Source organism: Lolium rigidum, chromosome 5 (assembly GCF_022539505.1).
Source record: "Lolium rigidum isolate FL_2022 chromosome 5, APGP_CSIRO_Lrig_0.1, whole genome shotgun sequence".
Classification (NCBI taxonomy): Eukaryota; Viridiplantae; Streptophyta; class Magnoliopsida; order Poales; family Poaceae; genus Lolium; species Lolium rigidum.
The window spans coordinates 55,478,529-55,504,501 of NC_061512.1; the positions used below are offsets into that span (position 1 = coordinate 55,478,529).

Sequence of the window (25,973 nt, forward strand, 5' to 3'; positions counted from 1 at the left end):
TTTCAGCAATATTCTTATTATCTTCTTCTTCGTGACTTCTTCAAAATGTGAGCTTTGAATAATTGGATGTTATCGTCAACACCCATGGATCATATGGAATAATTAGCAATCATACTTGTGTAATTCAGATTTGGATTGTTTCATATGCAAACCAAACTAATCAGGCATATATCTTAAGTTAAAATTTCTGGTGTTCCCATTTGGCCCATTAAATTTTTTTGCGCGGAAAAAGGAATTCATTAAATCATGAAAACGTCAGTCTTTGTGTACAATATCATCTAAGACAGAAGGAAAGCTTCTCATCTATAACTGAGTCCATCTAACTCTTCGTCAAAAAAAGAGTGTGATCTAACTCCCTACCTTTTTTTTTTTGACCTGATCTAACTCCCTACCTAGCTTTGCCATGACAAGGCCAACTTCATTCTGGCTTCTAGTTATCTTCCTGATTGTTATCTTCCTTTCTCCAAATCCTTCTTTTATGTGCGTACCAGATCGACTAGGGTTGATTGATCGTTCCCATTTTCAGGTACATGTTCAAAGCAGTGGCACAGTGAATCTCCAAGTTGATTGGTTCGTCGACCAATTCAAAGTCAGCCTCAGACCTCATCATATGCCTCCAGTTCCGCTCTAATGCCGAGGCACAGTACCGCAAGCTTTTGCAGGCAGTAAATATCACGTCTTCGTCTCCTGATCGCTCAAGGTAGCTACCCTCAACATTCAGTCTCAGCCTTTGTGGCCTTTCCCACTGTTTCAGGTTTTTGCCATCTCATCCTTCGCCGTCCACTTCGTTGCATGTCCTCAACATGAGATTACTTGATTACCCTTGCAGGCATCTGTTGTTGGATGATTTTTGATCATTAGAAGAGCGTCGATGTAGCTACATAAAAAAACGTTTTGAAACTTCGATCGGTGTGGAGTTGGTTTGTTATGCGTCAGCTGGTTGTGCACATGCCATGCCCTCCACAATACCAACAGGACCATCATGCACTGCATCTCATTTAGTTTGGGTAGCAGCTCGAGCAGCCACCCCCTCCCTGAATTCTCCAACATCTCCTCAGAAGGTAGGTTAGTAAGGCATAGAATGTTTAATTTAAATTTTATACTATGCCAACCCCTCGCTCGACGGCAGGTTAGTAAGGCATAGAATGTTTAATTTGGAACACCTCTCCGGCGTTCCTGAGGTACTACGCTCCGTCGACCTACTCCTGGAAGGTACCAAGATGCTGGGGCGCCCTCGTGTGGTGGATGAGGAGTCGTTGGCAGTTCCGGACGGCCCAGTGAGGATGCTCTTCCACACGCACGCCCCTGACAAGATCCCTTCCTCGATTCTGTTGTTCATCAACATGCAAGGCTTTCGCCTCGGGGTGTCTGTGGAGTGTTCCAAATCCAGTGCTAGCGAGTTGCCCAAGCCCCCTCCCCCAGGCCCGAGTAACGGGGAGGATGACCAAGAAGAGGATGACACCGAAGATCAGAGCCGCTCTGCTCCTCACTGGAAAAGAAGCAACCTGAAGCGCAAGGACAAGGGACCAATGGGTGATGTTACGAGCAACAAGGCGGGTGGCGAGGATGCTGGCAAGGATGGGGCGGCTGACAAGAGTCCGCCACCGACCGAGCAGCTGCAGAAGCCCCTCCCCTTCCAGGCGCAGGTGTTTCCCTCCAAGAAACCTGGCTCCAAGTCTTCGGTGGGGAGCAGCAGCGTCCCTATCCCCTCGATCAAAGATCACTCAGCCACAAAACCGGCTTCTGCCCCACCCAAGTCCAACCTGAAGCCGATTCCGTTCAATCAGTACGGCTCTAACCTGACTGAATCGGAGCTGTTCCCCAATGCTAAGAAGTGCCTCTCTCCAGTCCCACAAGATGAAGAACCACCGTCGGAGAACCTGGCCCAAACCTCCAGCGAGTCAAAATCAGAGGAGCCCATCTCTCCAACCATCCTTAAACGTCAGAGGCTGTCGGAGGAGGACAGGGAGGCGGTGGGTTGGGAGAGCCCGGAGGACTGGGAAGCTGATCAGGAGACGCTTGCGGAGAAGATCGCCAAGCTCAAGCGCAAGCAGGATGGGGAGGTAGACAACCCACCATCCCGCAGCAAGAAGAAACCTGGCGTCAAACCCTCGCGTACCGCGGTGACTTCTTCGCCAGTCACTGCGACGCGCCGCAGCACCAGGGGCAAAGGGGCGAGCTCGGAGCATGTGTTGCTTACGGCATCCAAGCGGGCGGCAGAAAAAGATCAAGGTACGCCTTCCGCGCCATCTGCCCCTGATTCTTTCTTGGTTCTTCCTTCGGTTTCGGACACACATCTCTGGGGAGTTGCACGGGATGCGGGTTTAGGGTTGGATCCCTCGGCTGGTTCGCTTTCCCCTCTGTTATCCCTTGTTCGTGCGAAGGAACTTGCCCAAGCCAGGATCACCGAGGCCATCGTGAAGGCCAAGCTGAAGGAGGAAGAAATTCAGAAGCAGAAACTCGCAGAAGGCGTGGACGATCCAGCAAGTGTTGCGCAGGATCTTGCCATGGACGACTCCTCTAACATGGCTGGGGCTGATCCAGAGCGGATCACGCTCGCAGAGATTGCGCGTACCTCTAGAGGCCCGAGGAGGAAGAAAGAGGTGCAGTTCACGGGCCCACGGCCTAACTTGAGGGATACTCCAGCTCGCCAAGCACGAGCTTCTGCGGGGGTTGCATAATGAAGGCCCTTGGTTGGAATTTCCGGGGTTTTGGTCGGAGTGGCCGAAAAACCCAGCTTAAAGATTACATAAGAAAAGAAAGGATCGATATTATCTTCCTACAGGAAACTATGCGCCAGGACTTTACAGATCAGGAACTGCATAATTTGGTGGAAGGGGAACAAGTTGTGTGGCACTGGGCTCCTGCCAATGGTAGATCAGGGGGCATGCTGATGGGGATCAGAGATAGTATGTTCGAGGTGGGCGCGCTGGCTCAGGGTGAGTTCTTCCTCAGCGCCAAGCTGTTCCATAGACCGACCAAGTCCAAATGTGAATTTATTGGGGTCTATGGGCCAGCAGATCATTCCCGCTCTGCTTCTTTCCTCCAAGAGTTGGAGGGAAGGATTGATAATAGTCAATTCCCGATCATGTTGATGGGGGATTTCAACCTGATTCGGGGAGTCCAAGACAAGAACAATAGCAATATCAACTGGGCGTTGGTGAACCTTTTCAATGATGCGATCGCTAGATGGGCCTTGCTAGAAGTGGTAAGAACGGGTGCTGCCTACACTTGGACTAATAAACAAACAAACCCGGTGAGGAGTGTCCTGGACCGTGCGTTTGTATCCCCAGAGTGGGAACTTCGTTTTCCTTTGGCACGCCTAACCGCTGAAACCAGGATCGGTTCGGACCATACGCCGCTGATTCTGGATTCAGGGGAGAATGCACCTCGCAGGACGGCCAGGTTTGCATTTGAGAACAGCTGGCTCGCGGTGCCAGGTTTCTCGGAGAAGGTGAAGCTGTGGTGGGCGGAGTTGCTCGCTACCAATTCGAACCCTAGGGATCCTATTGACATTTGGCATGGGCAGGCCAGTGGGCTGCGCCAGGCGTTGAAGGGCTGGAGTGCCAACCTGGGAAAGGAGCGAAGGGCAATCAAGGAGGAGGTCCTAGCCCGCATTCAAAGCTTGGATAGAATTGCTGACGAGCAGGGTTTGGACGAAGGGGGATGGGCGCTGCGATATCACTTAGAGGACCAACTGATCCAGTTTTTCAGCGAGGAAGAGGAATATTGGAGACAAAGGGGGAAATTGAGATGGACCCTCCAAGGGGATGCAAATACCAAATATTTCCATGCTGTGGCCAACGGCAGAAGGCGCCGGTGCCACATATCTAGTCTGAGAACTGAGGATGGGGATATTACTGACCATCAGGCGATCACGCAACACGTGTATGACTTCTACCGAGCTTTGATGGGGGCTGAGGAACCTAAATTGCTGTGTCTACGGCAAGATTTCTGGGCAGCAGGGACCAGGGTCACGGAGCAGGAGAATGAGGAGTTGCTTCGCTCCTTTTCTATGGAGGAACTGGAACAAGTGCTCAAGGACACCAAAACTGACACAGCCCCAGGCCCAGATGGCTTCTCTGTGAGTTTTTTCAAACACTTCTGGCCTGGACTCAGAGGGTTGGTCCTTCAGATTGTTAATGGTTTTGCCCTGGGAACGGTGGATGTTGCCAGGCTGAATTTTGGAGTGCTGTCTCTTATCCCAAAGGTAGTGGGAGCTGACTCGATTAAGCAGTACCGCCCCATTGCGCTGATCAATGTAATCTTCAAGCTGGTGGCGAAGGCGTATGCTACTAGACTCTCTCCTGTAGCGCACAGGATTGTCTCCCAAACCCAGACTGCGTTCATTAAAGGCAGATTCATTCATGATGGAGCCCTTGCCCTCCATGAGATCCTCCATGAGATCACCAGTAAGAATTTGCAGGCTATAGTGCTGAAACTGGACTTCGAGAAGGCCTATGATAGGGTGAACTGGGACTTCCTGAAGGAAGTGCTCCTTAGGAAAGGATTTACTGGGGCCTACATGCATAGAATTATGCAGCTGGTTAGTGGTGGCCAGACTGCCATTTCGGTGAATGGTGAGATTGGCCCATTCTTTCGTAATAAGCGTGGAGTAAGGCAGGGGGATCCTATTTCCCCGTTACTTTTTGATCTGGTGGCAGATGCGCTTGATGGAATGCTCACCAGGGCAAAGGAAGCTGGTCATCTTGCAGGGGTTGTTCCCCATCTGATTGAGGGGGGAGTGTCCCACCTCCAGTACGCGGATGACACCATCATCCTCATCCAGAACACGCCTTTGGGCATCACGAACCTGAAATTCCTTCTCATCTGCTTTGAGCTGCTTTCTGGCATGAAGATTAACTTTCACAAGAGTGAAGTACTGGTGCTGGGTGCGCCACATGCTGAACAGGCCAGGGTGGCCAACCTGCTGAATTGTACACAAGGCACCCTTCCCTTCAAATACCTTGGCTTCCCGCTGTGTGATCGCAGAGTCACTATGGCTGAGATGGAGCCATTGGTCAACGCAGTGGCTCTGAAGATGGAACCTTGGCAGGGCAGGTTTATGTCGTCCGCCGCCCGCCTAACGCTTATCAATGCTTGTCTGTCTAACCTCCCGATCTACTCCATGGGTTTGTTCCTGCTTTCGGATGGTACACATGATGGTTTTGACAGACACAGATGCAGATTTTTCTGGGAAGGTCAAGGAAACAAGAGGAAATACCACATGGTGGCCTGGGAGGACATCTGTAAACCCAAGGCCCAGGGTGGACTTGGCGTTATAAACACAAAACTCTTGAATCTCGCCCTTATGACAAAATGGATTTGGAGAATGCTCACAGAAGATGACAGCAAACTGCTCTGGTTGCAGCTGCTTAAGGCCAAATATCCCGTAGACCAGTTCTTCTCGTCTTCAGCGGTGGGAGGTTCGCCCTTCTGGCACAGTTTACACAAACTTAAGGCTGTCTTCAAACAGGGGGCGAGATTCTTCCCTGGTAGCAACTCTGATGTTCGGTTTTGGACTGACCACTGGACTGGGGAAGACGCCCTCAGTGTGAGGTACCCTAGGCTGTTCCAAATCTGTGCGGATCCAGAGATCACAATTGAGCGGGCCTATGAAGGCGACGGTTGGCGCATCTTCTTTAGGCGCTCTTTTGGTCAGGAAGAAACCACCCTTTGGTTACAATTGGTTCAGGAGTTAGAAGACGTGGTTCCGTCGGAAGGTGGAGACAAAGTAATCTGGAAACTGGAAGCCGCTGGCCGTTTCTCGGTCAAGTCCCTATACAAATCTTTGGTGCAGGGTCCAGAATCGCCGTTGAACCTGGAGATTTGGAAAGACAGGATTCCCACGAAAATTAAAATTTTCTTGTGGCAGTTGTCCAGAGGCCGCCTACCCTCCAATGACCAGATCCTGAAACGCAGAGGTCCCTCCGATGGGCTGTGTGCTCTATGTGGGCTCCCCGAAAATGTCAATCACATCTTCTTCTAATGCGCTTTGGCGCAATTTGTCTGGGCTGGAGTTAGGGACATGCTCGGAGTGACATGGAACCCCTCCTGTGTTACCACCTGGGAGAGTTGTATTCATAACCTGAATAACAAGTCTAAACGCATTCTGCGAGTTCTTTTCGCGGCAATCTGCTGGGCGCTTTGGAAAATTCGAAATAAATTCACAATCGAAGCTGTTTTTCCAAAACAACCAGCAAACTGCTTTTTTCTAACCAGACTTAACTTGCAGCTATGGCGACCTCTCCAAAGGGACAAGGACGAACCACTGTTGACCCAGCTGGAGGCAATGCTTAAAGCTCTCTTTGATCAGACCTGCGCGCCACCACCTGCTCCACATAGCCAGTCAAGCAGGCCTCCTTAGTTTTTCGTTCTAGTTTCATCCTGGGTTGTAATATGCTACTTTAATGGCCAGTGTGGCCTGAATCTTCCGTCCTTTGTGTTTCTGTGGGGTGTACTCTAAACATTGTATCTGTTGCGCCCCAGGGCTTTATTAATTTAAAGTCGGACACTCTGTGCCTTCGGTCTAAAAAAAAAAATGTTTAATTTAAATTTTGAGCATATTTAATATTTTCCATAAAGTTGGTCATGTAAATGATGTGTTTATATAATATAAACATGACCTGACTTATCTAATGCACGGTACAAACAAAAAATAAATACGGATGCACAAACAAAAGACTGGGCCCAATGCTTGAAACCACTACACATAAATAGCTAGTTAAAGCTTTCTTACTCGTAAAACTTTATATACCCATCTTGATAAAACTAATAAACATTGTACTCCCTCCATCCCGAAATGTAAGGCGTCTAACAATCTAAGGTCAATCAAAAGTGAACATTCTAACTTTGATAAAATTCTACAGAAATATATAAATATTTACAATACTAAATCAATACCAATAGATCCACCATAAAATATATTTCCCAATGAGTACATTCAATATTGTAGACGTAGATACTTTTTTCCAAATATTTGGTCAAAGTTAGTATAATTTAACTTTTGACTAATCTTAGGCGCCTTACATTTTGCTATAGTTAGTTAGCCTTGAGAATACAAAAAAAAAACTAGTATTAATCTTCAGTTTGTCACGTTGTTGTGTTCTTAGTTTTTAGCGTACGAGTGGAATCCTACTGTATCGACTTCGTGGCGGGATACTAAATATACTATAATGTGTATCAGGATACGAGTAAGATACTATCAGACTGAGACACCATCACGATACGTCTTGGATTTGCCATGGTAATATTGTAAAATTGTAAGATACTACGATACGTATCTGGATTCTGACAACCATGCTTACGTGTTCAACCTCACATTGAGTTGTTTTGTCTTCCTGAGGTGGTATTAGCATGTAGGTTACTGAAGATGTTTGGCTCTTCAAAACTTATATGTTCTTCAAGCTAAAGGATGTCCTTACATTTGATTGATGCAGTTTTAGAGCTCCCCCATTGACCAAATCTTGAACTCTGAGATTTGCGGAATATTTTATGATTGCCACACTTTTCTTCGAAGTGTTTATTATTTGCCACATCACCATCACATGTCAGTGAGACACAAAATGGCAATTGATAGAAGTGCAAAGAAAAGTGTGGCAAATTGTAAAATTCCCCGAGATTTGCACACGCTCTCCTCCTTACACTCTTCATAGTATTAGGTGGTTTGTTTGATTTGGTAGGCCTGAACAACATCCCTTAAAATTAGTTGAATCCAAGCCTCTAGAGTGCCTAAATCACTGCGAAAGGGCAAAAGGACTCTTTTTCGATAAAGAGAACATATTAATATAAAAAAGATATCAATTATATTCAGCCTCTGCAACAACGCACCGCCCTAATGGCACTACGGATGCACACAGCCAAAAAAAAAGGAAAAGAAAACTAAGAAACAAAAGTCACGCTATAGTATCTCGGGCCTAACAACAGCAATACATCCACCGCCAAGACAACACCTGAAATACAGACTCTCCAAAAACGATGCCTCCAAGAAGGGAACAGTGCTCTAACACCGTCGTCGCACGATCAACGATCTTAGGTTTTCACCCTGAAGATAGTCCCCGCTCTCAAAACGATGCCTCCAACAAGGTCATTGCTAGGCACAACCAGTTAAGGCCAGACCTTGGGTTTTCACCCTGAAAGGTAGGACTCTGAACTTCACCTGTGTTGTCGCACCCAATTTCATACCGCTGTTGTGAAGCCCGGAACACCAAGCAAGTCCCTCAACAACGCGGAGACTTGAACCTCCCTTAGCTAGTCCTCCCCTCTGGCCTTCATGAACTTCTCTTCTTCCGACTTTCATCATGGATCCATAGTTACTTGATGTCAACACAGAAAAAGAGCTTCGCGCCGCTCCCTCCAGAACCAATCGGTCGGAATAAAAGCATGGGTGCGCACGACCGAATACCACCAATCCAGCAAACTCCAGGCAAAAAAGCACCGTTAAATTCGCCAGCGGAGTTTTCCGGAACTCAACACTCCGGCCAGATCACGAGTTCAGGCCTCCGGTAGGTCTTCCTCTTCACACAAGAGATACCCTAGGACCACCGTCTTTATTCAGGTCGGACCCCCCACATCGGCGACCATCCCGGGCTGGCCACTCCAACCCTCCACCGGCGACACCGTCGCCGGCTTCCATGCTTCTCCATCTCACCGCCGGAAAGCGGTGATAGATCGACAGATCCACCACCACCAACCGCAGGCCGACCCTCTCCGGCGAAGAAGAGGGCCACCTCCACCGTCGTACCCAAGGCTGCTGCCCCAGGCGACCTCGTGTCGCGGGTGAAGCCCGAGATCGCCTCCACTCACCGACGAGAGGCGGGGGGAAATTGGCGCAGGCCATGGGTCTGGCCGCCGCCCACCATCAGCCCCTGCCGGAGTGCTGCAGAGAGCCGGTGGGAGGAGGGAGACCGCAGCGCTGGCCGTCACCGCCCATCCCATCCGCGTCGGTCGGTCCACCAGGGGAGAGCCGACGGGAGAAGGGGGCGCAGCGCAGGCCGCCGCCGCCCATCCCATCCGCGCCTATCGGTCTGCCATGCGTCGAGGAGGGGAGATCCGGCCGCCGTCCACCACGCATCGACGAGGAAGGGCCCCCGCCGCCGCCCCGTGGGTCTTTGCCCCGGTGGCGCTACCGGCGGCGGCGGCGGTTAGGGCTGGGAGGGTGGGGTGCGGGCATTCAAATGACTCTTTTGGTCGCAAGAATTACAAAACATGTAAATAGGATAGTCACATAGTTCACGATTGAATTGTGCAACTTTGAGAGATCATATTTTAATACTGAGCCTAAATTCGATCAAAGTACCAGCTAGTATTTTTACTAGTAAACAAAAATTATATTACGCGGGGAGAAGTACTCGGCTTCGCGACCTTACGGAAGCTCCTGGGCACCTACCGACCACGGCAAACCAAGCTCTTTAATAAGTACAACATATGTTGCCTATTTGGCGAAAGATTGGAGTTTTAAATTCTTCGAACTAGGCTTTCGCCCCGCTTTATAAATAAAGCCGCAACGGCCGAACCGATACAAGGTGGAGAGGAGAGCCTCTTACAAAGCAGATCAAAGAAAAACAAAAAAGAACACAGAGACCTCAAAGTTGCCACGAGGACATTGACGCGGGACCGAGTCGAAACGGGGCTCCACAACGACGCCCCCAAGAGGGAAAACGACGCATTGCGCCGCCGCCGTCGAGACCATGAGGTCAAGGGCTTTCACCCGGAGCCGTACCGCGGGGCGGATACCCACAACGACGCCCCCAAGAGGGTTGCGATACCCGCGAGCACCACCGTCGTTGGTGCCGAGGCGGCTGAGCTTTCGCCGGAAGCATCCACACACCACGCCCGACAACTCAGCCGCCCGCTGTCCCCAAGTTGGGCACCCCAAACACGATCCGGGGGTTGCCGAGGCCGAAACGCCGCCAACACCAGGATCCCCACCGTCCGCTCCACGCCATCCTCATGACCGAAGAGAAGACCACCACCACCGCCGCGTTGCCCGCCGAAGAGCCAACCGCGCAGTCCACCTTCCAGGGCCGCCGCCCCGGCATCCCCACGAACTCGAGCCCATGGATTAACCAGCACGCCGCAACTCGAATTGGGCAGGGTAGGGAGGCACCATTGACAGCAGCCATCAAGCACACGGCAGCCCAAGGGAGGGGATCCACCCTCCGACACCCAAGGTGCCCGCCGTCCGGACGCAGTAAATGGTCAATGTGGCCTAAATCAGGCCCGGCCGCCTGCCAGGCCTCGATCACGCCCCATTAGCCGTGCCACCACACTGCTACGCCTAGGTCGCCGTCGCCATCTACCTGCATCACCGGGCCGGACCAACCCTTGCCACCATCGACCTGCCACGAGCTAACCGCACACCACGAGCGGCGTCGCCGCAACCTCACTCCTCGCAAAACGGCCTTGGCCGAGACCACGAACCGCCGCCAAGAAGCACCCCTGCCACGACGCCCGGGGACAGAGCCGCTCCGTTGTCGACGCCGCCATGCCGCCGGTCAAGTCGGACACTTTGTCGGCATCGAAGAACTCGCCACCGAACTCGAGCAAGAGCCTCACCTCGGCCCTCCCGGGCGGGAAGATGGACTGCGCGGCCGCATCTGCCGAGGACCGCCGGATCTGGGCCCACCTGGCCCAGTGTCTGGCACCAACGGCGGTGCAACCTGGGAGGAGCCCCGCCGGCGCTGGCTACCTCCACGGCCCTCCTGGCCCTGGACGCGGCAAGCCTGGCCCAGATCGGGGCCCGCCTGGCCCAAACCCGGGCCGCCGCCAGCAGCCTCCTCCGCCGTCGCCCTCCGCCATACGCTGCGGCAGCCCGCACCTCCGCCGAGAGCAGCCGCCGCCAAGCCTCGCCGTCGCCGCCGGACCGAGCTCCACAAGCCCCTAGGAGCACCGCCGCCGACCGCGCCTGCCTCGCGCAGGGCCCCTGCGAGCGGGTAAGGTATGTCCCGCCGCCGCCAGCACCGCGCGGGCTTTGCCCGGCGGCTCTCGCCGGCGGCGGCGGAGGAGGAGTGAGGAGGGGAGGTCGGGACGCGCAGGAGTTAGGGTTCGCCCCTGGCGGCGCCCGCGGGAGCGACGCGCAGGAGCGGAGCGGTTTCCCGATCGGACGACCTATTCGCTGAATACGATGGGAACTAGTAGTGTCGGAGTTTTAAATTCAAATTTAGCCAACGTTTTTATTGGTATCAGTATTTCTCAGGGTAAAGGAATTTCCTGTTTCTGGTTGGTTTCCGAAATTCTCGTCCGAGGAAAAAAAAGAACAGTCTGTAGGGTACAAAGTTGAATTTTTGTTTGGGTGGGTGTGGTGACTAGTTTTGTCCTCAACACCGCGAAACCTAATACTGACTCTTCCAGTATTACAGAACTAAATAAAAAGGTCTAGTAAGTGGTTACTCTTCCAATATTACAGAACTCAATAAAAAGATTTGAAACATAATATTGAATCTTGTCTGTTCCTTTTTTTTTGACAATCAATACCACATATATTCATAGCAACAAATAGTACATGTAAAAATACATGAACCGACTCCAACGATTACAAAATAAAGTCTAAAATATAGTAACAAATCTTCGAGGTCTTCAATTTCTTTCTTCTTCTAGAACACAATCGTGTACTCTTCTGAAGGCAGCCAAAGATAGATAACGAACCATAGACCTATAGATACTGACGAAAGTTCTCCCATAATTTTTTGAGCCGCAATGCCAAGGCTGCGTGCACGCACACAACCATTAAAGCAGTCATACAACATCAGCAAGAGTACCCCAGTATATCAGGAAATAATAACCAACTAGCTTTGTCGTCGTCGACGGAGAGCCGAGAGTACGAATCACCATTGTCGAGGACGTAGCAGCCGGGACAAAAACTGCGAGGATAATCCTCCTCGCGGCAACAACGACAAAAGATCCAAAATCGATCTGCCGAAGCAAGATCCGAAGACCCATACCTAGAAAATTGTGATTGTTCAACACCACCATTGACGCCGGGAATAAGATCTCGTCGACGAACGAAAGGCTGAAGATCACTTATTGCAGACGATGCCATCTCCATCGAGGGGAAACCAACAAGAAGACGGCTACCAAAATCTTAACATAATCTAATGAAAACAATACTTTTATTCAAAACTCCACGCATAGATCGGGTTCCCCACTCCTCCTGACGCCTGCGAAACCGATCGGAGGAAGGGGAACCAATCTATGGAGGAGGATGAACTGGAGGCGGCTAGGGTTAAGGCGGCCGCTGAGAGGAGAGACCACGGGAGGAAAAGAATATACGTGTCTATCTCGGCGTACAGTTGGTCAAACTTATTATTGCTAGCCCTGAATCTTGTCTGTTCCTGAAATTGCTACGTACGACCAGTAAGTATTGTTCGTTGAGTAAGAGCCAAGCGTTTAAGCGATAATGCTATCAGTAAGCAACTGATGCTATTAACCATTCATGTATCCTATGTCTGGCTCTGAATCCTCCATGTCCACTTGCCATACCTAGCTATACACCGGACAAGCAAGCGTTTGCATTTTTGGTTCATTAGCTAGCAGGAGAACGTCAGTACGCCGCATCCAAGAGAAGCTAATGTACCCTGCAGGAAGAAATAAATGCATCTGCTCGACGCTAGATTGCCAGAATAGAAGCCGCTCGCCATGACGGGACCAAAGCCTAGCATCGACACAGGCTGGAATGCATACTTGAGAAAAAGAAAAACAGTGTGATGCTCTCCTTCGTAGCTAAGCAACCAAAGAACTCCATGATTCTTCCTAATAGGCATACAACAGCTCTCATCGGACCGATACATTGCAGAAAGGAACGTGTACGAAACCGAAGCCTCACGCTAATTTAATGATCACGAACACGCGTATCCAGTCGTTGAATAAGAGTTAGAGAGATGAATACCACATCCAACAGAAAAAATGAGGATCCAAAAGGCAGAATACAGAATTAAGTCTGTCCAAGAAGCAGTGGATTTGGTCAAAAATCGATCGCACGAGTGATCAACCAACTATGCTCGTGCTCGTGGGTATGTTAGCGAGAATCAATGCTCTTATGGAAGAGAATTCACTATGGAAATAATAATGAGCGACAGAGTGATCGAAAGAACTCTGAAATATTAGGATTCACCGGTTTGCTCCTCGTGTCGCCTCCTCCAAGCGATCGGGGAGGCGAAACCCTAACCCTGCACCGCCGCCGCCCTCCTCCTCCTCTCTCCCCTGCCTCGCCGCCCCCAGAGATGCCACCGGGCTGTGCTCGCGACGCCGGTGAAGGGGGCGGCGAGGATCTGAGCTCTCGGCTCCCCCCGTGGTTGCTAGATGGAGGATCTCTGCGCGGGGTTTGCCATGACCAAGGCGGCGGCGCGATGAGCTTCCCCTTCGCGGGCGGGCTTGTCCGACGGCTTCCCCGGTGGGGGCTCAGGATCTTAGGCGGCGCCCTCTGGTGGCGTGGCAGCGCGGGCTCTGCGGCGAGCGGCGTGCGCAATGCGGGTCCTCCTCCTCGGTTGTGTGGACGGCGGGGAGGCGCAGGGTGCTGGCCGTGGTGCGGGGGCTGCGGTGCCGGTGCCAAGGACCAGATCGGAATGATGGCGTCTCCCCCCTTCGCTTGGCGCGCCCCACCCTCCTGGCGTCCAACTCCGACGGTTTTGGTTGGCGGATCTGGTGTCGGGCTGGGTGCTGGAGGTGGTGCGGATTCCAGGAGAAATCCCTGGCTGGCTATGTCAGCCACGGTAGTGGCGACGCCCGCGGGCGCCGTGTTCTTCCTGGAGCGCCGTCAAGGTATCTTGCCCCCCCCCCTTCCCCTTCCTGATGCCCGGGAGAAATTCCAAATCCTTTGGATTGGGTGACGGCGACGCCCCGTACGCCCCGTACTCCGTCACATTCCTGAAGGTGTCGCCTTGGGTCAGTTGGGGTTGTGGGTTGGCATTGTTTCCTGGTGGTTGGCGTCGTGGCTGTGGTATGGGTGGTGGTGGTGCTGCTAAGCTCAAGGGTCTGGCTCCTGCAATCCCTTTGGATGCTCGCTGGTTCGTGCTATGCACTCGCTCGGGTGCGAGGTTGCGGGACGACATGAGCACGATGCTTCTCCCTTGCAGGTGCTGCCCCGAGGCTCGGCTATGTCACTTCTCGTCTCCTTCATAGCTCCTTCTCTTCAGCGTCCTCGCCCTGCAGCTTCGTCTCTTCGTGTCTGGTGCCGCGGCCGGCGGCAAGGCTTCTCGTGGTTTGCTCGACGCAGCGTTCGGGTGGGCTCTGGTGTTGGCTCAGTTTGGCAGTCTGGTTCCTTGTCCCTTCTCTGCTCTGGGTGAGCGTGTCTCCATGGGCGGCGGTACGGAGCTCTTCAAGCCAGGGCGAGGGGGAAGGGATCCCTCTCCGGCCATGGAAGAGAATGGACAGGCGACGACTCGCCCTCTTGGTACAACCGTGAATTCTCCAAGCAAAGCCGATGATCCCATCCCAAGTTTCCCCTTTCCCGCTCCCTGGTGCTTCGATCGCGTTGGAGGGCTCCACGGGCTTCATCTAGTTTCTGGTGTACCTTATGTTTGCTGATGTTTGTGTGAGTTGTAAGTTGTTCTTCGACATCTTTGTAACCTGACCATGTGGCTTTATTAGTTTAAAGTTGGGCACTTTGTGACTTATGTTAAAAAAAAAACTCAGGACTCAAGAGTCAAGACTCAGGAGAGTTTGTCACTGGTTTGTTTGTTTGTTTGTTTGTGCGAGTGGTGAACAGGTGTGCACGAAAGCTAAGTGATGGTCCACTCACGACGATCTTGCCTGCATAAAAACAGGCCTACACCTGCGTCTAAAACCCACAACCAGTTCACCACTCTGCAAACCCAAGAAACAAGCTCCACCAGGCTATGGCTGCCATGGCGGAGCGCCTCGCCCTCGCCTTCCTGCTCGCGGCGGCCGCCGTACAGGCGGCATCGGCGGTGAACACCACGCTGACGCTGCACAACCTCTGCCCGTTCACCGTGTACCCGCTGGTCACCGCCAACGGAGGCCTCCCCTCCATCGCCGACAACAAACTCCAGCTCGATGCGAACGGCCTCGCCTACTTCCCCATCCCGCCCACCTCCTGGTCCGGGCGCGTGGTGGCGCGCACCCTCTGCTCGTCCCCGACGAACTGCCAGACGGGGATGGCGCCGCCGGTGACGGTGGTGCAGCTGGTCGTGCACTCGGCCGAGGCAGGGGCCGGGGCGGACCTGGCGACCTACAGCGTGAGCCTCACGGACGGGTTCAACGTGGGCGCGGCGGTGAGCCCGCAGTTCGTCGGCGGCGGGCAGTGCCCGGTGCTGGGCTGCCCGGTGAACCTCAACGACGGGTGCCCCGCGGACCAGCGCGTCATCGGCAACGGCGGCGTGGTGCTGGCGTGCAAGGGCGACTACGGCTACTTCAAGAAGCGGTGCCCGCTGACGCGGGTGGGCGGGAGAGACGTGGAGCCCGTCCCGCAGAGGTGCCTCGCGCCCCGCGAGCTCAAGGTCGTCTTCTGCCCGACCACCATCTGAGATCTGACCATGATCGGCGCCGCATCCGCCCAGACGGAGCTCGCGCGTCGTCGGCGACAGCTAGCTGGTCATTAATTAGTGTGCCGTTGGAGCATGCGTAAGGTGCTGTGTCGTGTTGCGTAAGGTGTTGTGGAACGAAAATAATCCTCGTAATACACATGTGTCCCGGCCGTATATATGCTCGCAATTTTTTCCGTTGAGAAACCGTATATTCGCACGTACACCACTTGCGGATTTTTTTTTAGCAGTGCTCCACTTGCGGATGATTGTGGACGACGAAATGCTGGGCTTGGACATGGAGAAATCAAATGGCCGGCGCAACGAGGCCCAGATATCAACTGGGCTGATCAGCAATTCGACGTATCCGAGAGAGCGAGGGCAATCCCTATACACAGATCAGGTCGGCACCGACCTAGTGCCGCACACCCCCGATTGCTGTTATGGGCTGGCCCATAATCGTGGTTCTTTCTTCCTCGCCCAATTGAGACGATTTTCTATCTGTTTGTTTGGTTTTTTTTACACGTCCTGTCTATTTTTTTATCAGTTTTTGGAAAGAAAAAAAATCTGTTTGCTTGGTTCTTTTCTGGTTTTTACACGTCCTGTCTGGTTTTTTTGTCAGTTTTTTAAAATGTTCGGTTAAAAGATGTTCATTTTTTTAGAATGTTCAGTTTTCAAAAATCATTTAGTTTTTTAAAAAAAATGTTCAAAAAATTGTTTTGATTTGAAAAAAGGTTAGATTTAGAAAGTGTTCAAATTTAAGTTTTGAAAAATTCAACTGTTCAATTAAAAAATGTTCCATAAAAATGTTCAAATTAAAAAATGTACAAATTTGAAATAGTTTTGAAAAACTGTTCAAATTTTGCGAAATATCTTTTCTCGAAAAATGGTTTTGTTTTTCTTAAAAAAATGTTAGATTTAAAAAAAATAGAAATATAAATAGAAAAGGGGAAGAAAAAGGAAAAGAAAACTTACCTGATGGAATGGGTCGCGACCGACTGAACCGTCCCGGATTGCGGGGGTGTGTGGTGCCTTGCGCCTACCGATGAGGTTGGTGTATAGCATCGCCCGCGAGCGAGGTAGGTTTCTCTCATCGGTTCGGGCCTAAATTAGGATGCAACATCTCAACTAGCGGGACTAGCTGCGACGTTGTTTTCATAGGATTTTTCTCGCTCTTCTTCTCATGTAATCATGCAACAAGATCTAGGGAAAACACCTATTTAGATGCTTTTATGCCTTATAAGGAAAAAAATCAAATGTCACAAATAATCCCAACCAATCTACCGCATCCAAGAAAATGTTGTCTCGAACCTAAGTTTACATCTAAAGAGCGAAGAGCTCTAAAAAAATCTTGAAACTTAAAAACTTCAATCTTAACCCATACCACCCGAGTGGAAAGTGATTAAAATGTCAAATGAAACATATGAGGTGCCTGGAGAGGAAGTGGATGAAAAACTTCCACCTCCAAAATTGAAACTTCTACTAAAGGAACTAAATATAAATTTTTAGATGTACGAATAGCATCCTATCATTGTTAGCGCTGACCTTGCAGGGAAAGATGAGGATCAGCTCATGATCGTGTTAAAGACTAATCGTAACGCTTTTGGGTATTCAACGGATGACATGAAGGGGATTAGTCCCTCGATAGCCACCCATCGAATAATTATGGAAGAAGATGCTAAACCTATTGTGGAGTTCTAAAGGAGGCTTAAGCCGCAAATGAATGGAGTGGTAAGAAAGGGAAATTATACGCCAATTAGATGATGGTATCATGTATCATGTGGCTGAGATCGATTAGGTTAGTCCAACTCATTATCTTCCTGAGAAGGGAGGATTCACACTTGTACCTAATGAGAGAATAATGAGCTAACCCCTATTGGAGTTGTTGTTGCGCATAGAATATGTATTGATTTCAGGAACTTGAATAAGGAGACTCGAAATGCCCACTACCCATTTCCATTCATAGATCAAACATTAGAAAGGCTTGCTAAGCATTCCTACTTTTGCTATTTAGATGGGTACACTATCTTTTCACGAATAGTGTTGATTCTGACGATCATCTCAAGACTACTTTCACTTCCCCTTTTGTTTTGCAGCGGTGTGAATATACTAATCTTGTTCTAAATCGGGAGAAATATCACTTCATGGTAAGTAAATAATAGTACTTGGTCATAAAATCTTAGTTAAAGGTATAGGGATTGACAAATCAAAGATAAGAGCAATAGAAATACTACCACCTTTAGGAGATGCTAAAGGTATCCGAAGTTTTCTTGGTCATGTAGGTTGTACAAAAGGTTCATTGAGAATCTCTCTAAAGATTGTAAACCTTTGCTGGTGTGCACTCGTAGTACGCAGACGCGTTGTTGGGAAACCACAAGAGAAAGGTGTGAAGAACACAGCTGCAAGTTTCCCCTCAGTACGAAACCATGGTTTAATCGACCAGTAGGGGAAAGGCGTGACTTCTGAAGGTGTTGCTAGCTGACTAGTAGCAGGGTGCACTACCAGCGTAAGAAGCAACGTGGAACCTGCACACAACACAACCCAAATACTTTGCCCCAACTTACAGTGAGGTTGTGAATCTCACTGGTTTGCTGAACACAAAGGATTAGATGTATCGAATGGAAGGAGATGTTTGCAGAAAGTAAACGGAACATGATTGCAGTTGAATTTATCAGTAAAGGAAATAGGACCGGGGTCCATAGTTGTTATCACCAGAATTTGACCGGATCAGAGGTGGGCCGCGATTGAAGATGGGCTTGAAGAATATACATGGAAGAAATACATGAATTGGCCTTGTATACAAAGTTTGGGCTAGTTTGCCCGTGTATCTGTACCATAGTAGGATACGTGTCGGTTAGATAGAGTTTTGGGCTCGTGCCCGGTTGGGATTATTCCCACATTAGAAAGTCTACGGACTATAAATATGTATCTAGGGTTTATGAAATAAACAACAACACACGTTCACCACAAACCAATCTAGGCGCATCGCCAACTCCCTTGTCTCGAGGGTTTCTTCCGGGTAAGCACCATGCTGCCTAGATCGCATCTTGCGATCTAGGCAGCACACGTTTATTCGTCGTTCATGCGTTGCTCGTCGCTGAAGCCTTTTTGATGGCGAGCAACGTAGTTATCATAGATGTTTTAGGGTTAGCATTGTTCATCGTATCACATGCTATCGTCGTGCGACCCTTAGAGCATCTAGCCGCCCTTACACCTATCTTGGGTGTAAGGGCGGCACCCGCTTGATCATTGTTTAGTAGATCCGATCCGTTATGATTGCTCCTTGTTCTTCAAGGATTAGTTTAATATCTGCATGGTTAGGCCTTACAAACGGGTTGAAGGATCCGGTGGCGCGTAGGGTGTAGTTTGCTAGCCCTAGACAGGATGTTCCGAGGATCAACTTCGTGTTGGTTTTTAGGCCTTGTCTAGGGTCGGTTTACGATCACCGTGCGTGGCCGCCAGGCTCAATCACGAGTAGGATGTTCCGATTATGCGGTGAAAACCCTAAATCGTAGTAGGTCGCTTTAGCTTTATCTTGATCAAGCAGGACCACCATCTGATCGTACACCTGTCCACCCCGTCAGAAGAACGCACCAGGTCGTTGCGTCAGGAGATTAACTTCATGGTGGCTCATTCGCTGCACCGCCATTCTGAGAGCCTGGTGAACACTTTGGAGCGTGTCGCTCTGCGCGTGATCCGAGGAAATCATGAGCCATCGAGTATTCTCCGTCGGGACCTAGCTCGGGGACTTACCAAGGGAGATGCCACTCCGGATCCGCGTCCACTGCTGCCGTTCGCGTTGGCGGCGACTCGGAAGTGCCGAGTTCATCGGCATACGTCGTCTACAAGATCGGTGGTGACCCTAGTGACTACCAATTCTTGCATGAGGCGCCTAAGGAGATCCCTCACGGATACACGTGCGCATACGTGCCGACGCTGCGATAGCTGGGCACTCTCGAACCAGGCGCGACGGCAGGGACTTCGGAACGGCGGGAGGAACTCGGGGACGGATCTTGAGAAGCGGACGTGGCTAGCTAAGTATGCCACTCCGACAAACCTCCAGAGCTCGGCTCCTGCAGTTGGCTCGAAGCTGGAAAAGCAAGCATGGCTGGCTAAGTATGCCACCCCGGCGAATCTTCAGAGTTCGACGCCTGCAGCCATCACCGCGGATCAGATTTGTACAATCCTGAAAGACCAGTTCGGCATGATGCCGAAAAGGAGGACAATCGGCTATTCCAAGCCGTACCCCAACGAGTACGAGTTGATCCCGCTACCACCCAAATATCGGCTCCCTGATTTCACCAAGTTTAATGGATCAGATGGTTCCGGCTCCATCGAGCATGTGAGCCGATATTTGGCACAGCCAGGCACGATCTCGGCATCGGACGAGCTGCGTGTGAGGTTCTTCGCACGGTCCCTCACAGGATCGGCTTTCGGGTGGTACACATCGCTGCCACCGAGACTCAATCCGGACTTGGAAGCGGTTGGAAGAACAGTTCCACGTGCAGTATCATTCGAGAGGCTTCCGAGGCTGGCATTGCCGATCTAGCACAAGTACGACGAAGCGCGGGAAACAGTGGCGAGAATACGTCCAGCGCTTCGGGACCGTTAGGAACCGATGCTATTCGGTTCATGTGAGTGAAAAGAAGCGATCGAGTTGGCGGTGGTGGGTCTCTCATCATCGATCAAGGACGTGGCCTCCCAAGCGAGACTACCCTTCACCGGCGCACATGGTGCGAAGGCTGTCGGCATATGAACAGCGCCACCCGGATGTTTACCAGGATAAATTCAAGCGTGCGGTGGTCCTGGTTGAGGCGGATGAAGATGAAGGTGCTTGCGGGAGATCAAGAGGTAGCGATGGGCTGAATGGACTCGGGGGCAAGCCCCGTGTCCTGTAAGTGGGTCAAGCCACAAGGTCCTCCAAAAGGGTTTGACTTCGACGTGACCAAAGCTGAGCAAATTTTCGACCTCTTACTCAAGGAGAAGCAGCTAAAGTTACCCGAAGGCCACAAGATCCCCACGGTGCGAGGAGCTGAACGGAAATCCATACTGCAGATGGCATAACACGTTCACCCACGCCACCAACGACTGCAGGGTGTGGCGTCAGTAGGTCCAAATGACGATAGAACAAGGGCGTCTAATTTTCAGCCAGTACGTCATGAAGGTCGACACACACCCCTTCCCCGCCGTTAACATGGTGGAGTGCACTTACCATAGAGGGTGCCAGCCAGGATTCTCGTGCAATATCAACATGGTAGGACCTGGGCACCACTCTAGTAAGGACGGAGACGAGGGCAGCTGCTCTCGTAGCAAGGACACAGAGGAAGCCGCTCCACGCGATCGGCTCCGTCACGATGGCAAGCGCTACATCACGGAGGGAGAAGTGAGGAACGTAAGATATCGGCGACCTCTCTCCGATCACCTCCTCAACAAGTATGTGGGTCAATATGACCAACGCCGGCGATACAACGACGATGATGAAAGAGATCGTCCGGCTAGGGACGCCGGGAGACACCGTCGGCATGATCGCGACGAGGAGAGATATGAGCGCCACGCCAAGGAAAAGTCGAGAGAGCAAGACGACGTGGATAGGCACTGGGACTGCCCCTTCTTCAGACACTGCTGGGATTCAGGAATGAGCCGATTGCCTACAATCGGCAACTGCCTAGAATGTAGACAAAAGAAGAAGGATGCAGCTAACGTGTCCGTGTTCAAACGTCTAGGGCCTCTCCCGCCTCGGAACAAGCACGCTGAGTCCTCTCGGGTAGAAGATCTCGAGGAACTAGAGGACGATGATGAAGAAGACAAGTATCATCGGCCAAGGTGGTGCCCGATGGGCTCAGCCGTTCCCAAAAGCGTAGGGTTCAGCGACTACGTGGGTTGGAGGAAGCCGAAAGGTTATACCTGCACACGTTGAGGAAGGCGCGGCCTGATCCGGCCGCTAAAATTCAGCGAACCCCGGACGAAGAAGGTCGGCCACAAAGGAAAGAGTGGCGCCCCGGACAGAAGAAAGCCGATGATGAGACATCGGCTGGCACAAACATGGTGTTCATCCTTCCAACGGAGTTTAGTGCTCCGAGGATTAGACGAAGCACCTGTGGCACAACTTGACTGCGGCCCACGGCCGGTCATCTTTGAGAAGCCACGAGAAAGAAGCTACGGGCATCCGAAGGCCACTGTACTTGCGAGGCTACATCAATGGGCAGCTCTGTCAACAAGATGCTTGGTGGACACGGAGCGGCGATCAACATTATGCCATACTCCATGCTACGTCGGTTGGGACGCTCTAGTTCGGATCTGATCAAGACCAATGTGACATCGAGCGATTTCAACGGCCAAGCGTCGACGCACAAGGTGTTACGAACGTGGATCGACCGTAGGAAGGAAAACCGTCCCTACGACGTTCTTTATTGTCGACGGCAAGAGCACCTATGCTTGTCCTACTAGGGAGAGATTGGATCCGCCAGTTGCATTCCATCCACGATGCACTAATGCCTAATACAATGGGATGGAGATGAAGTAGAAGTCGTCCACGCGAGATGATTCAGCCGAGATTTCAACGGCTGGCATGAACGTTTGGGAGACATCGGGCCAAGAGCCACTCTCGGGCATCAATTTGGACGACTGACGAGCGCATCGACGTGACAAAGGACGGGGTTAGGCTGGTTTTATCCACCGGCCGACCGTGTAACAAAAGCAACATCTATGGACAAACGTGGCGATGCCGATCCATGGGATCGGCCCCAAGGATCTATGGAGGAACATTGCAAAACCTTCATTGAGCAATTCAACATGGAGGCCGATTCCAGCAATCGGCCAAAATTATCTTCACCATACATTCGCACTGGGTTCAACGTCGATCTAATGGGCAATGGGTTTACGTCGGGCGATGAGTCGGAAGAAGTCAACACCGGTCTCTAACCGAGCCGACGTTCACATATAGTGCCTTGGCTAACCACGAGCCGATATCGGCGGCTACCGCGGAGAATCGGCTCGGGGGGCACCTAATCAGATGAACATGTGCGATACATGTGCAGTGAAATATTGGGGGCCGATAGGAAAATCGGCCGTAAAAAAAAATTCTCATGATATAATTTCTCATGATATACAGCCGATGCACGGACATCGACTTTAGAGCTAAGGAACAAAGCCGATGCACGGCCATCGACTCTAGTACAAATTTCATGGGATCTACCAGTTGCGTGTTCAAGACACGAGGACCTCCAACTCTGTGCCAGAGGAGTTTTGGCGTACGAGACAACCTTATCAGAGGAGTTTTGGTTTCTAAAGCCGCTGGTGACCATCTGCAGTATCGGCTTTCAACGGAAGAGGGGTGATCGGCTCTGGCTGGCTCTGCACGGTAGCTTTCTCAGATATGATCGAGCTCAGGTCCATCGGTCTGAATTACGTGTCCTCATCACTGTTTTCGCCTCGACTGAGGCTCGGGGGGGCAGCTGGCCTGGTGGATGCTCTGTTTGGAAGCCGATTGGGTTGTCATCGGCTAGTCCTGCGTCGCAATTTTCTTCAAAGGTGGTGATCCATCAGAGCTCAAACTCATCGGTCGAAAAGATGAAGGATAGATCATGAGGGATTGATGCGCTGACATCGGCTTATTGAGCATTGACCAAGTTTACGATCACTCCGTAGTCGAAGAGACGAAGGACGGATTACGAGGGACCGATGCGTTGTCATCGGCTCATTGAGCATTGGCTAAGTGACGATCGGCAGAGTCAGTATGAGGGGAAATCGGCTAAATTAGCATGAAGGAAATCGGCAAAATCAAATTGGGGAATTTCTTCATTGATAAACGAGATTTCTTACATAAAGAGCTGATTGCTCTTAAAAGGAGGTACTAAGGGGATACATTGCCCCATCTACTACTACTGATCCTATTCTAAGGGTCCTATCTACGGGCCGTCGCTGCCCTCGTCGTCACCGTCGTCGCCGTCGTCGTCGGCGCTACTCCCGGCGGGCTCGTCGTCGCTGCTGTAGCGGCCGCCGGTGATACGTCTCCGACGTATCGATAATTTCTTATGTTCTATGCCATATTATTGATGATACCTACATGTTTTATGCACACTTTATGTCATATTCGTGCATTTTCTGGAACTAACCTATTAACAAGATGCCGAAGTGCCGATTCTTGTTTTCTCGCTGTTTTTGGTTTCAGAAATCCTAGTAACGAAATATTCTCGGAATTGGACAAAATCAAGACCCGGGGTCCTATTTTGCCACGAACCTTCCGGAAGACCGAAAGGGATACGAAGTGGGGCCACGAGGGGCTGCCACCATAGGGCGGCGCGGCCCAGCCCTTGGCCGCGCCGACCTGTGGTGTGGGGCCCCGTGTGGCCCCCCACGCTGCCCTTCCGCCTACTTAAAGCCTCCGTCGCGAAACCCCTGATGCGAAAAACCACGATACGGAAAACCTTCCAGAGACGCCGCCGCCGCCAATCCCATCTCGGGGGATTCCGGAGATCTCCTCCGGCACCTGTCGGAGAGGGGATTCATCTCCCGGAGGACTCTACACCGCCATGGTCGCCTCCGGAGTGATGAGTGAGTAGTTCACCCCTGGACTATGGGTCCATAGCGGTAGCTAGATGGTTGTCTTCTCCTCATTGTGCTTCATTGTTGGATCTTGTGAGCTGCCTAACATGATCAAGATCATCTATCCGTAATACTCTATGTTGTGTTTGTCGGGATCCGATGGATAGAGAATACCATGTTATGTTAATTATCAAGTTATTACATATGTGTTGTTTATGATCTTGCATGCTCTCCGTTATTAGTAGAGGCTCGGCCAAGTTTTTGCTCTTAACTCCAAGAGGGAGTATTTATGCTCGATAGTGGGTTCATGCCCGCATTGACACTCGGGACGAGTGACGTAAAGTTCTAAGGTTGTGTTGTCCTGTGTCGTTGCCACTAGGGATAAAACATTGATGCTATGTCCGAGGATGTAGTTATTGATTACATTACGCACCATACTTAATGCAATTGTCATCGCATTTGTTTGACGATAACTCCGAAGGTGGACTTTTTAGGCATAGATGCGGTTGGATGGCGGTCTATGTACTTTGTCGTAATGCCCAATTAAATCTCACTGTACTTATCATGACATGTATGTGCATTGTTATGCCCTCTCTATTTATCAATTGCCCGACTGTAATTTGTTCACCCAACATGCTTTTATCTTATGGGAGAGACACCTCTAGTGAACTGTGGACCCCGGTCCATTCTTTTATCTTGAAATACAAATCTGCTGCAATACTTGTTTTACTTGTTTTCTCTGCAAACAATCATCTTCCACACAATACGGTTAATCCTTTGTTACAGCAAGCCGGTGAGATTGACAACCTCACTCGTTTCGTTGGGGCAAAGTACTTTGGTTGTGTTGTGCAGGTTCCACGTTGGCGCCGGAATCTCCGGTGTTGCGCCGCACTACATCCCGCCGCCATCAACCTTCAACGTGCTTCTTGGCTCCTCCTGGTTCGATAAACCTTGGTTTCTTTTTGAGGGAAAACTTGCTGCTGTGCGCATCATACCTTCCTCTTGGGGTTGCCCAACGAACGTGTGAAATACACGCCATCAAGCTCTTTTTCTGGCGCCGTTGCGGGGGAGATCAAGACACGCTGCAAGGGGAGTCTCCACTTCCCAATCTCTTTACTTTGTTTTTGTCTTGCTTTATTTTATTTACTACTTTGTTTGCTGCACTATATCAAAATACAAAAAAATAGTTGCTAGTTTTACTTTACTTACTATCTTGTTTGCTATATCAAAAACACACAAAAAAATAGTTACTTGTTTTACTTTACTTAATATCATGCATGTTTTTATTTCACTAGTTAAGCATAATGGAAAACAACAAAAATATGAGAGATCTTTATGAACTTTATCTTGAATTAGGACATGATGTGTTTGAAGAGAGAATTAAAAAACCCATGGAACTTTATATGCATGCTAATGGGAATGTTATTACTATGGATGCTTTGAACACCATTGTTGCTAATGCTATGGAAAATTCTAAGCTTGGGGAAGCTGGCTCTGATGAGCATGATCCTTTTAGTCCCCCAAGCATTGAGGAGAAAATTTTCTTTTATGATTACAATATGCCTCTTCCTATGAGAATATGATGATAGCTACTTTGTTGAATTTGCTCCCACTACTACTAATAAAATTGACTATGCCTATGTGGAGAGTAATAATTTTATGCATGAGACTCATGATAAGAATGCTTTATGTGATAGTTACATTGTTGAGTTTGCTCATGATGCTACTGAAAATTATTATGAGAGAGGAAAATATGGTTGTAGAAATTTTCATGTTACTAAAACACCTCTCTATGTGCTGAAATTTTTGAAGCTACACTTGTTTTATCTTCCTATGCTTGTTACTTTGCTCTTCATGAACTTGTTTATTTACAAGATTCCTATGCATAGGAAGCATGTTAGACTTAAATGTGTTTTGAATTTGCCTCTTGATGCTCTCTTTTGCTTCAAA

The 25,973-nt window shown here is 50.4% G+C and overlaps 1 protein-coding gene across 1 annotated transcript; it reads left to right on the forward strand.

Moving 5' to 3' along the window:
- Positions 1–14,834: 14,834 nt before the first annotated feature.
- LOC124651879 (osmotin-like protein) lies at positions 14,835–15,482 on the forward strand. The gene has a single exon (XM_047190900.1). It carries the CDS (start codon positions 14,835–14,837, stop codon positions 15,480–15,482), a length of 648 nt encoding a protein of 215 aa, XP_047046856.1.
- Positions 15,483–25,973: the final 10,491 nt, after the last annotated feature.

What these genes read in the sequence shown, in the direction of transcription:
- LOC124651879 (XM_047190900.1), top strand. Translation starts at nt 14,835, where the DNA reads ATGGCTGCCATGGCGGAGCGCCTCGCCCTCGCCTTCCTGCTCGCGGCG.